The following is a 13,609-nucleotide window of genomic DNA, read 5'->3' as shown; positions in this document are numbered from 1 at the left end:
TTATCATATGTAGTAATTAAAATTATTTAAATTTAAACATCTACAAATAGTGAATTATATGTTCCTAATATTTCTATACTTGGGTTAATAATGTAAAGTTTTTAATAAGGAATGGGACATTCAGGAAATGGTAATAAATCATGCTGTCAATTAAAGTCTTGTGATGAGATGGGAAAAATTTCTTATTGATTAACATTGTCTCTACTTTTTAAATGAGTATCAGTAATTTATACGAGATGGCATGTGTTGTTTTTATTCACCTAAATAGCATCTGAGATTTGCATGCCATGTTTTAATCTTAACGTGGTAATCCTGCCATTGCAAAAATAGCTCCACAATTTCCCACTGCTGTGGTTCTGTAAAGATTTTTATACCTTTGGGAAAACAGGCATCCTAGCCCTACTTCTTAGCATATAGCTATGTGTCAAGTGTCACAGACTCTAGTGGGAGATGTAATTTATGACACCAACCATGTGAAGTCAAGAGTTCTAAGACCCCATGACTCCTATAAAGCATAGACAGCTTTGTTTGTACAGCATATTTGGCATTTCCCAGGAGCCATGTAAAAGCTCAAATGGTACCATAAATTCAAAAAGCCGAAAGTTAAATAGGAGATGGTTGGTGACCTTTTCTACTTTATTCAGTTTCTAGTACCATTGGGAGCTAAATGCTGAAAAAATATAGAGAATGTTTTTCAAGGGTTTATATTCAGTAAACATTAAAAAAATCAGGCTGTTGTCATTTTTAATTTACTAAATGTCTTTTCAAGTTGAAGGTAACGTTTTTTCTCCCAGAAAGCCCATTGGACTGTCATGTTTATACTTTGTTTGATTTATAGGATCTTGGATCGCTATGTTCAGGAACAGATTCCTGGTGCCAAGGTTGTAGTAGAGTCCATTGGAGCTCGCCGGCATGGGGATGCGTTTTCCCTAGAAGATTACACCAAATGTGACTTGACTGTCTATGCAATCGACCCCCAAACCAACAGAGCCATCGATAGAAATGAGCTTTTCAAGTAAGTGCTTTTTGTTATCTGTATAACAACTCTCTGGTTACAGTAGCAACCATATGTGATTTTGATTTAAGGCTGTAAGTACTTCAAGTTTTAAACCCACCAAATAGTTGTTGAAAGTGAAGTGAAAGCAAACAATACCTAGGGTCCTCATGCCTAAAAGTTTTCAGGTCTAAGTGTAGGCTGCAGTGAGTGATTTCAGAGGGCCAGTTTTCTTTATGGGCATCAGAGGACCTGTTGTACTTATGAACAAGGAACAGCTCCTTGAAATCACCGGCTCTTCACTCTTATTCAGGGACTTTGGCTATTTGAGAGGAAAGCACAGATTCTTAAAGTGGCCGTTTGTCTGCAATGATTTTCATATGCTTGCATTTTAAGAAGAAATCCAACTTTCTTACAGGTCTGCTAAATCAGCAAAAATCGGTATCTTTTTCCTTAACTTAGAGGTGGAGAGCAGTTGAAATAATCATTCCCATTGAAGTCCATGCTCTATGTGAAATTTCATCCTAGCATGAACTTAAATATTTGAGTTATAAATTCTAAAAGTAAATAAAATGCAGAATCTTAAACAAAATCCTGCTACTTATTTTCCTTTGTATGATATTTGAGCATACTTAAAAAAAAAAATTAATAGATTTTTCTTTACTCTAGTGACACCTAGTGTCCAAAAGGGTCTTGGGATGAAATTCTATCGGAAACATTTTTAGTTAAAAATATATATTGATATACAATAATAATAGTTTATATGTACATGTACACACAGTCATTCCAAACTCTATATGCAAAACATCATAATTTAATGATTTAGTTTTTCTTTGTCTATACTTTCTAAACAGCATATAAATATTTCCATATACACATTTGCAAATATATCTATATGTAAATATGTATTTATTCAATTTGTATTCAAATCAAATTCTGAATTTAGTTTTATTTTAAATATTTTCATTAACAAAATTTCATCACTTCTACTTTGGCAATAATAAAATAACGATTTAATATCAGCTAGAATTTTTTAAAAGCCAGTTATTAAACTTGCTATTTATCAATTCATTTTTAATAGATATTTGTGCCATGTGCAAAACAGGATACTGATTGTGGAGGAAATATATATGAATGAAGTAATAGCTTTCACTCTGATGTTACAGCCACCATCAAAATGAAGCAGCATTTAGATCTACCTAGCCAATTTTTTGTACGTTATTAATTTAAAAAGTTGATTTAGGAGTAGGCTTTCAAAGTAGTTCTTATATTCTTTGCATTAATTGTCAGAAAATTAACACATTTCTTCTTTATGTGAATCTACCTGCATTCTGTGTTTTTTGCATACATTAGTTTTGTTTTTGAATTTCATAATAGATTGAGTTTAGGGTGTTTTTCTGTAAATATAAAAATATTTATTACATTTAAGCTGACTTTAAAGAATAAAATAATGGCGATTAGAACTGGAATTTATCTAGCATACCTTCTAGAGATAAAATATTCGGAAAAAAAAGCTACTTGAGTTTCAACTGACGCCATGAAATACAAGATCAACATCCTTCATTCTAAGTAAGTTTTTCAAACCTAAATTATATTATGGAGTGTAAAGATATAAACTGAATAAAATAATTATCATAGCCACCAGGCAAGGAAAAAACAGTGAATATGTATAAATCATAAAATAAATTTTATACTGAAGAAAAAGATATAGTAGCCATTAAATATTAAAATTTTGCCTTAGTGGTCGTCACCTTAAAGTATTATAGAATGCTTAGAATCACTGCTCTATTTTAAACTCTAGAGTTGTTTCTTGAAAGACTTTATAATAAAATTACATACAGATGCATATACATATGTGTGTAAATGTGTGTGTGTGTGTAATCCAAGGCTGATAATGCCCAAGTATTATTATCTATTCAGTAGTTATGAAAGTTACTGATTATTTAGTTTTTAACACTGAATAAGTGTACTTGATCATTAAGATGCCTGTGCAGGTCAACGGAAGTATTCTCTCAATATCCTTTCATCTTAAAATCTAAGCTTCTGAGGATGTTGGAATTCTTGAGTCAAAGGATTAGAAATCATACTAATAATCATTCATCCTCAGAGCTTTGATTTGAGAAAAAATGATTTTGACAGTCAAAAATAAAAAGCTCATAAATGCATAGAGAATAGTGGAATTACTTTTAGTGACATGTTAATGACTGATTTTGTTTGGCAAGCTTATTGGTATTTTAATTTTTTATTTTTGGTTACCTGAATTGCTTAGATTTTCTGTAATAATTATATATTACTCTTATCCTGCTTTTTTATCCTTATAGTTCTCAACTTATTGGAGCTGCAATTTTGTTAGTTTGCTTTTGAGTTTTTTGCTTTTTCATTTCTGGAATATTCTCAGACATTTTTTCTAATATTATTTCTTATACCCCATTTTCTCTTTATTCCTTTGCTGGGATTCTAATTCCAATTTGATTTTTCTCATAAATTTCAGATGTTCTGTTCTGGCTCTGCTCCCCTCCACCCCCGTGCCTCTGCCCCCCGGCCATATACACACAGAGTTTTCTCTTTGTGTTTTAGTGTGAATAATATTTACTGCCCTATTTTTAAATTCACTAATTCATCTGTGTTAGTCTATTGATGAGCTCACTGAAGAAATTCTTCATCCTGATATCTTTTCTAAAAGATATTTCTAGCCTTTCTGTTACATTATTTCTTATTTCAACCACGCTACTGAATTTCTCCATCGCTTCAGGCATGTTTGTGCTTTCTGCTTCTCTGTAATGTATTAATCAGAGTTGAATCAAAGTTCCCGTCTGATAGTTCCAATATCTGGGCTATCTCTATCTGGTTCTGTTACTTTATTTCCAGATCATAGTTGTTTTTTATTTTGTAGCCTTTTTGTGCCCTGCTTGGCTAAATGCCACACACTGTGTGGAAGAACAGTAAGGACTGAGGTAAACAGTTTAGACCTGTAAATGGATGTTACAGGCATTTACTCTATTGAGTAAAGCTATTCAGGAATTATTGAGATTTTGCTGTGACAATTATTGCTTCTGCTGTGTCAAACGCTTCAGATTCTTCTGTTGGTGGAATGGTGTCAACTCATTCTTAGCATAGAGGCTGAGTGCTGTGGGGTTTTCTCAGTCTTCTCACTCAGTCCTCAGCTCTCATTGTTCTCTACGTGCCTGTGCCACAGAGGAGGATTCTGTCCACACTCTGATCTGTCCCAGTTTTAGACCGCTCCTCCTTGCTGCTGGGTTCCACTCTTACGGAAGAGTTGGGGCATGGAATAGGGGTTCCTCTGCTCTCCCTGTACAGCTTGGAGGTGTAAGCCCTGGTGTGTGCCTTCTCAAGTTTTTTTTCCCTTCTTTCTTATGCCATCGTGGCAGCTATCCTCTGCTTCACATTTACAAGGGGTCTTGGATGCAAGAGATTTTCTGCCCCTTCTCAATCCATAGTAGACCTCTACTTTGTACTGGTGCAGGATCTGAGGTCTGAGAGGACTTCTTGCTGCATCCCCAGGGGCAGGGGATTTTTGCTTATACCTCTTTTCCAGAAGCAGTAGACCTCTGCCTGAGCAACAGGGTTGGATACACTTACTCCTCCTCCCTCTAACACTTACGGCTCTTGTTTCATATGAGATAAGGGTCTGGGAAATTGCATAGGGGTTTCTGCTTGTGCACCAGACTTAGCTGATTTTTTCCTGTTCCTATACCATGAAGGAGTATTCTCTTGTGTCCTTCCTTGTCTCCCAATCTGTCTTACAGAAATCTATACAAAAATGTTTTTGAATGAGTGCAAACTCCCCTTGTGTTTGTGGGTCTCTGTAAATCTAGCCTTATTTATTACAATTTTAGCTGTTTATTTATTTGTTTTGTTTTGTTTTTTGTAGAGACAGTGGTCTCACTTTATTGCCCAGGCATGATGTCAAATTCCTGGGCTCAAGTAATCCTCCCCTCAGCCTCCCAAAGTGTTGAGATTACAGGCATGAGCCACCATGCCCAGCCTATGGCAGCCACTCTTACCCTTGTTCTGCCAAAGGTGAAACAATATATGTGGTCTCATCTCACCTTGAGACTGTCGTTATTGTCACTCATTGGAATTTGTTTTCTTGTTCACATTGTGATATCAGCTCAAGGAAATTTATAGTTTTAGCATAACCTTGCACTTTTTTGTGATTTCGTCATTGCTGTTAATAGCAATATTCTCTTATGGATTTCTGCGTTCTACACAAAACAGACCACATTACTTTAAAATATAGTTTAACTAAAATTTAAAAATAAGCAAATACATTTTAGCTTGTTTATCTGCCTTATATCCAGCCCGTTTAAAAACACTATGTCCAAATAGTAAAAGTAGAAAAAGACTTTATACTCTACAAACGCCCTTTAAAAGCACAATGTTTAAAAACATACTTTGACTTTAAATGGATCTGACTACCAAGCTCTGATAAAGCATCTTGTAATCTCCTAAGTCAAGAAAAACACATGCAAATTCAAAATACTGAAAATCCAAAATCAATGGAATACTAATTATTAGAATCGAGTTAAATAATTATGGAGCTATGAAAATTGTTGATGATCTAACCATGATTTGCCTCATTAAGCAGAACAATATTATACAATGCAATGAATGTGGGTGAATATGTTAACCATTGTCCACTCTGTAAACTTAAATTGTGTACCTACAAAGGAAATAGGCAGTTGTCCCTCTACTGTAGAGAGTACCATCTCCTGCTCACCCTTTACTTCTTTTCTTTCTTTCTACATTCATATGTATATTGCAATATCAAAATCACCATCAAGGTAATCAGTCATGAAGGTGAGATGCAATCTAGACTGTTGATTATACATTATATGCTGAATGACACAACATTCTGCCCCATATCCCTCAATGGAGGCAGAAATACATGTTTGCATGTGCTTGAGAAAATAAGACGTGACATTGGTTTAGGAACTTATCTCATCTCAGGATAACATAGCAATAATCAATTCATGTTGACCACGTCCTGGGAAGGGAACTGTATACTCGCTCTTAGAATTCCAAAATGTTTGGATACAGTAACTGAGTATACTGAAGATGAAAATGAAGAGGAAAAAAACATGTTTCTTTGTGGATAGCTGGATTGAGACAGATCTATCTGTTTTTCAGGATAAGCAAGCAGTGGAAAACAGGATCAGAAATAAATACTAAAAAACAAAATCAATATGGAAATCAGGAAATAACAATCTGATGAACCTGGGAGAATATATAACTCTGAAAATTTTCTCCTAGAGAAACCACTGGACAGCAGTTTAACATTTTCAGGAGAAAGCAGAATGGGGCTGGGCGCTCATGCCTGTAATCTCAGGACTTTGGGAGGCCAAGGCAGGCGGATCACGAGGTCAGGAGTTTGAGATCAGCCTGGCCTACGTGGCAAAAACCCATCTCTACTAAAAATACAAAAATTAGCTGGGTATAGTGGCAGGCACCTGTAATCCCAGCCACTTGGGAGGCTGAGGTAGGAGAATTACATGAACCTGGGAGGCGGAGGTTGTAGTGAGCCAAGACCACACAAGTGCACTCCAGCCTGGGCAACAGAGCAAAACTCCATCTCAAAAAGAAAAAGAAAAAAAAAAAGGAAAAGAAAAGAAAGCAAAATGATATGAATTAGTGAAATGGTGTGTGTATTTTACATGACCTGAATCCTTCTCCTGTTTCTGGTAAAAGAATTCCACTGTCTCTTGTTAGAATTGCCTCTTTCCTACATGGTGGTAGTCTTTAATCAAGTGCCTTCACCTCAGTCCAACTGGAGTATAGTAGTTAACCCCCTTCTATAGTTTTGCTTTCTTCAGTTTCAGTTACCAATGGTACAATAAGATATTGACAGAGACAGAGTGAAACCACATTTGCATAACTTTTATTATAGTATAGTCCTATGATTGTTCTATTTTGTTATTATTGTTGTTAATATCTTCCTATGCCTAATTTATAAATTAAATTTTATCCCCTAAAATCAATTGAGTACCCGGATTCAACCTTTTCTGTTTTTTAAAATTTATTTATTATATTTTAAGTTCTGGAGTACATGTGCAGATCGTACAGGTTTGTTACATAGGTATACACATGCCATGGTGGTGGTTTGCTGCATCTATCGCCCCGTCATCTACATTAGATATTCCTCCTAATGCTATCCCTCCCCAATTCCCCCACTCCTGCTTTTCCTCCCCTAGCCCCTCATGCCCTGTTAGGTTGTGTCTTCGTTCTCATCGGTTTTGAAGAACATCTTTATTTCTGCCTTCATTTCATTATCTATCCAGTAGTCATTCAGGAGCAGGTTGTTTAGTTTCCATGTAGTTGTGCGGTTTTGAGTGAGTTTCTTAATCCTGAGTTCTAATGTGATTGCACTGTGGTATGAGAGACTGTGTGTTACGATTTACATTCTTTTCTGAAATGAGAAGATGTATGAAAATTACATTGACAACATGAAGTGTATCCATTGAAAGCTCATGCAATATAAAGAAAAAGGAAAAAAGATATAAATAAGGAAATCAAAGTACATTTATAGAATGATTAAAATACAATCTGATAATGACAGGTATTTCTGGGATTAAAACTGTAGTATTTATAACAGAAGCAAAGAAACAAAGAATTAAAGACTTTATTATAGTACAGCCAAAAATCAATGAAATGATGGCCATGTTACTTTAAATAGTATCCGAATATGTTTAAAAAGCACAAACAGAAATAAAAATATCTTACTCGTAAAGGAACTAAAGTTAGTTAAGCCCTGAGAATCTCATTTGCATGATAAAATGACAAAGGCAATGGAACCAAATTCACTGTTCTATAAGGGATAATGTTAGGACTCAAGAATTTTTACCTAGACAAGTTGTTTTAAATACACAAAGTGGAAGAAAGTCTAGATCAGGTGTGGGTTCAAAAGTGATCGATCCTTCTAGTAAAAAATTACTTATGACATCACATTGATAAATAAGTGAAAATAAACATCTAAATAATAGAGCTGTTATAGTGTAAAAAGACTAATGAATCTTCCTTTAGAGATTTTGGACATGACATGCAGGAATCCAATAGAATTTTGATCTGTCAAGTGAACTCCACATTGTAGGGATATAGTCTTCTCTTAAATGAAAGATCCTCTTCTGCATCTGATTCTTCCTGGTTCTAATAATATAGTTCCTGTGAAGCAATTCTTGATCTATGCATAATTTAGAATCTCTTTCTTTATCTGATAAGTAATTCAAACAAAAAGTTTCACTATTCTATTTCCAGTACTCATGAAAATGGCTACGTTATTTTCTTTTAAAGTGTATAACAATGAGCTTGGAAAATTGCTACAAAAAGTACATTTTTAATCTACAAAGCATATCTGATTTTTAAAAAAAAAAATCCAAAAAAGCATTCTAATTGCCACATGTGTGATATGAATTCATTTATAAGATCCATATGTGATGTCAGGCACTTCTATTTTTAAGCAATGAACAGTGTGTTAACAGGATTTAAAATCAGCATGGTCACTGAAAATTAAAAGTTTCAAAAAGGCATAAAGTAGACTGAAAAAGGTGTACAAACATGGCCTTGATTATATTTTGATAGTGAAATTTGGGGCCATTTTTCTTTTTTTCTTTTGCATTTCTTCTTGTTTTCTGTATTTTTCAAAATAAGAATGTTATTTTTATATTAAGAAGTAGATCTCAATAATTTTTTCACTTTATATATGTAGTATAATCAAGTATATAAAATATTTAATACCACAGCTTCCAAAAAAAAAAAAGATTAGACTTAAATATGCCAAGATGTTATCAGCGATTATGGTTGTCTGTAGATCATGGGACTATGAGTAATTAAGTTTTTCTTGAACTATTTTTGTTTTCCAATGTTCTATAGTAAGACATTTGACCTTTATGGTGGTGGTGTAGTAAGAACACAATTGTTGCATCAATATGTAGTGCTTATAAGGGACTGTTCAAAAGTTCCCAAGGAAATGTGAAAAAAAAATCACCTGCTAATTGTGGTGCTAAATAAATACATAACAAATTTTTTCAGTCTCATAAGATTAGGAACAATTATTCCTTGATTCTCTTCCACAGAGTAAGACTCATAGTTGAAATTGCATTATTTAGAGGAAGGAATTACGATGACTACCACTTCCTGTCGTTCTTACAACACTGATAGACTACCTGCATCATATATTTAGTCTCTCTTTCCTAAATGTCATCACTCTTTGACCACAAGACATTGTTTTGGTTTGAAACTTGAGGGTGTTTATATTTGAGATGGTGTTATGGCAAACAAGTACAGAGTTTGAGTCTGAAAACTTAGTTTGGTGCCTTAGATTTGTTTTTATAAATGTGTAGCTTTCTGGCCTACAATAAGTCAGTATTGTAATGTTCCATTTTTACAGGGTTATTTTAAGGACCCCAGGGGATAAAATGCATAAATATTATTTTAAACTATGGTATCTAATTTAGATATTATATTTTATTCCATCTAAAAAACTTGTTAAATTATTTTAACACAATGATATTAAGATTAATGATACTGATAATTAGATTTTTTAAGTCTATAAGCATATCAAGTAAGAGCTGTGGTTTTAACTATTTTTTATATTTACATACAGATGTGTAATGTCTCTTTATTCCTCATGCTTTTTATATATGCTTTTCTTAGTAGTCATGAGATTTCTGACTCAGCTTGTGTTTCAATTAGAGAAAATATTAAGATCTTACAAGAAGAGATTTTGTTTTTAAAATGCTCTTTCTCTGCTAACATCTTTAATTTTACTATTTATTTATCTAACTATAAAGATTTTTAGATGGCAAACTGCTTGATATCAATAAAGACTTTCAGCCATATTATGGGGAAGGAGGACGCATTCTGGAGATCCGGACTCCAGAGGCAGTGACCAGCATTAAAAAGAGAGGAGAGAGTCTAGGATATACAGAAGGGGCCTTGCTGGCTCTGGCCTTCATCATCATCCTCTGCTGCATTCCTGCCATCTTGGTGGTTTTGGTCAGCTACAGACAGTAAGTATTCAAGGATGGTAAACATGGATAGTTCCTCAGAAGGCATTGCAGAAAATCATCTCTGGTAACTTGGCTTTGCATTGTAAAATAGTGATGGTGCAACTACTCTGAGATTGCTTTATCTGTCTTGTACCAGATGATCTTCCTCAAAAGGAAAACAATTGGAACTCCCAGTATCTTTTTCACAGATGGCCCAATATCCCGGTGATTCTAATATGGTCTCTCCCAATAGAAATATTACCTTAGTTCCTGTGGGTTGGTTTATGTTCTTCTTTTGCTCAAGAGCCAACTCAGGAGAGAAAGTGGCAGGTATCCTGGGGTAAAAGCAGTGGCATGTCTTATGCAGATGATCACTCTGCCCAGCTCTAAAGGAAGGTCGGTACCCTCTCTACATTATCATGATAGGTTTTTATCCAAACTGTTAAATTTGCCTTTGTGCAAATGATCACAGTGTGTGTTAGCAAAAGCACTGTAAAATCATCGCATGTAAGATATAATTTTCTATGTGGTTTCTTCCTTCCTGGGTGCTTTGCCAGAGTTTCTAGTGTAATATTTGACAGCATGTTCTGGCCATGTGGGCTCTTAAATTTTCTGGTTCCTGCAGTCAAGTGCATCCGTTGACAGTATCTATACTTTAAAATTGTACTTAACTTCTCTATAGTAGTCAAGTAATTAATTATCACTAGTTTAAACATCTATATTTGAAGTAAGTTAGTTAGTTAGTAATATATTATTTGTCTGACATTAGGTCTGGGGAAGCTTTGTAACAGGGAGCCACACATTTTAAGTGTATTATTTCTATTGACAATGACTTGAAAAAAAATGGGTAGCTGATTAAGAAGAGAAGTTGCCCTGAGTGTGTCACAAAAAGAAAATAAATAGCAGACAGCTTTAATAAATCATGGAAATTACTTTATGTAATAATAAACAATAAAAGTAAGAATAATGGCAGAACTGCTATTCATCCTTTAAATTCTACAGAGGGAGTACTAAAATAGTCCTCATGTATTCTTTTGTTTGAGATGGAATCTTGCTCTGTTGCCAAAGCTGGAGTGCAGTGGTGCCATCTCAGCTCACTGCAACCTCCGCCTCCCGGGTTCAAGGGATTCTCTTGCCTCAGCTTTCTGAGTAGCTGCGATAACAGGCGTGCACCACCACACCTGGCTAATTTTTGTATTTTTAGTAGAGATGGGGTTTCACCATGTTGGTCAAGCTAGTCTCGAACTCCTGACCTCGTGATTCACCCACCTTAACCTCCCAAAGTGCTGGGATTAGAGGCATGACCCACCACACCCAGCCAGTAGTCCTTATGTATTCCTAAACTGTCATCTTTGTTCTCAAACACTGAAAATTATTTTCTTGTGAATTGAATAAGGTAAGGTAATTCCAACCAGAAAAATCCCAAAGTCTGCTCTGCATGAACATTGCTATGAATGGAAAGTAAAAAGCAAATATGAAAAAAAACTATCATGAATTTATTACCCAGAAGTGGACCTTCCAATTCTAGCTTCACTTTCAAAGTGAGTAAGGCCAAGAGTATAACCAGGGCTTGCTGCATAACTCCATTCTTTTAATATTTTTCAAGCAGGTCATTACTTTTCAAGTAATTCCAACCTGAAAATACAGAGATATTTTCTACCACAAAAGCAATGCGAAGTTGCAAATATAGCATTAGGGTTGATATACTGGAGCTTAATAGATCCTTAACAAATCAATTGATATGCTAAATCTAAAGCTGATGAAGAAACTTAATATTGTTTTAAATTATTAAGCCATCAACCTATTATTAATTCTCATGTTAAAATCCATTCCATATTACCAGTTATCCTTGTCCATTTAACTATTTTCCAAAGTATTTATTTTTATAATAATTATATAATTTATTATATAACAATACATAATAATATATAATATATAATAATATATAAATTATATAATATATTATTATTATATCCCACTAGCGAGAAAAATTCTTATATTTGACACACTTTGCCATGATTAAAACTGACGCACCCTGGATATAATACTTGGTAGTCTGAAATGTAACAAAAACTTGAGATGTTTAATATTTAAAGAAATTATAGATGCATTATTTAATTCTCCTTCAGTATGATAAGCAGCTTAATACCCTATGAATTTATTTTAGTTACTGCTTTTTATAGATTAACAGAATTAAACAAAATGAGTTTTTCTCTGCTCATATAGCAAAGTAAAATTCTAATATTTAAAGACCTAACATTTATATTTTTATATTGGCTTCCAAACAAGAATGAATAGCTATTCTTTTATATAATGATGTGCCTTTGAACTTTGCTATGAATAGAAACTAAAAAGCAAATATGAAGAAAGTGTCATGACCTTATTACCCAAGAGTCAGACCTTCCAATTGTAGCTTTAGCTTCAAAGTGTGGCCAAGAGTATAACCAGGGCTTGCTGCCTCACTCCATTCCTGTAATACTCTTCAAGCAGGATAAACCTAGAAGCCAATTATAAAGATCATGTCATCTTTAATATTCTGTTTTTCTATGAGAGTTGAAATTCTCATATTTATGTTTTAATCCAGTTTTTCTTATTCCATGTAGTCCAATTCTTTTTATTTTTCTGTAAGGATATTTTAATGGCTTGAATGACTCTAATAACACCATTTCATCTTTCAAACTGATATACTTAGTTTTCTTATTCTGTCATTAACTCTGTGTCATTATGAATTTAACCTATAAATTATTCATGCTTTAGAATACCTCAGATGTTAAAATATTATGAATGCAGTATTTCTAATGTAACTTTCTATTTTCTTACTCATTGCTTTCCAAAACAGGTTTAAAGTGTAAGTATAATTAACATTTTACACATCCTTTTCATGTAATAGGAAAAGAGAATCCCAAGATTTTATCAATCAAGTCAGCCTGCCCAGAACCACGTATTATTCCTGTGTTTTGCATTTGTAATAGATTATTTTTTGATTAGATATATATAGAATTGAGCTGATTTTAGACAATTAGACATAACATGTAAATGTTAAAAAGGTAGATAGATAGTTTGCCTATAGCTTCCCTCCTGTAACCTCTTGGATTTGAGGAAGATGTTGTTAATCAGTGTCCAAGAAATCCAAAAACAGCAGTGTAGCTGCAACATGAGAATCACAGGCATTCCTAGGAATCTTAAAGGATATAAAAGCTAACCAAATTTCCCTTGTACATGTGGGGACAGCCTCTGTTAAATAACGTCAAAAATCTTTCAAGTATTTTTCAAATAAAATAACTTAAAAAAAGACAAGTAATGAAGAACAATAATTTATCTTTAATATGCCTCATCTTATGAATGAGAGTCATTAAACAACTACCAATTATCCATCACATTTTAATAAATATTTTGCTTTCTCTCTCTATTATCATTTAATTTAATTTGCAAATAGTTCTACTGAATTCTACCCCTTATTCAAAGAATAACTGTTTTCAAGATCAAAGCGGGGATTATATGCAAATGATACCGTCTGGGGATGCTTTTGTAATTGTATCCGTTTGTAAAGTCAAATGTTCTTGTAAAATAACTGTGGGTTCCCCTGCTAATTGGACCCCATTATTAAAAG

The 13,609-nt window shown here is 33.8% G+C and overlaps 1 protein-coding gene and 1 long non-coding RNA gene across 2 annotated transcripts in view; one reads left to right on the top strand and one right to left on the bottom strand.

Annotated features, from left to right (window-relative positions):
- Positions 1-13,609, top strand: part of PCDH15 (protocadherin related 15) — a 965,496-nt gene that overhangs the window by 932,922 nt on the left and 18,965 nt on the right. Inside the window, exons 29-30 of the mRNA XM_064374141.1 lie at positions 839-1,015; positions 9,802-10,020. Of these exons, the coding sequence (XP_064230211.1) occupies positions 839-1,015; positions 9,802-10,020 (396 nt within the window). The remainder of the gene's footprint in view (positions 1-838; positions 1,016-9,801; positions 10,021-13,609) is intronic.
- On the bottom strand, positions 7,238-12,490 carry LOC105727602 (uncharacterized). Its single transcript, XR_001109822.2, has 3 exons — positions 12,379-12,490; positions 11,503-11,634; positions 7,238-7,421 (listed from the first exon to the last, which is right to left on the bottom strand). It is a non-coding gene; the product is annotated as an uncharacterized LOC105727602 (long non-coding RNA).

Source organism: Aotus nancymaae, unplaced genomic scaffold (assembly GCF_030222135.1).
Source record: "Aotus nancymaae isolate 86718 unplaced genomic scaffold, 86718_ANA_hifiasm-v0.15.2.pri h1tg000010l, whole genome shotgun sequence".
Taxonomy (NCBI): domain Eukaryota; kingdom Metazoa; phylum Chordata; class Mammalia; order Primates; family Aotidae; genus Aotus; species Aotus nancymaae.
Note: the sequence above shows the minus strand (reverse complement) of the source record. Positions and strands in the feature narration are given on the sequence as shown.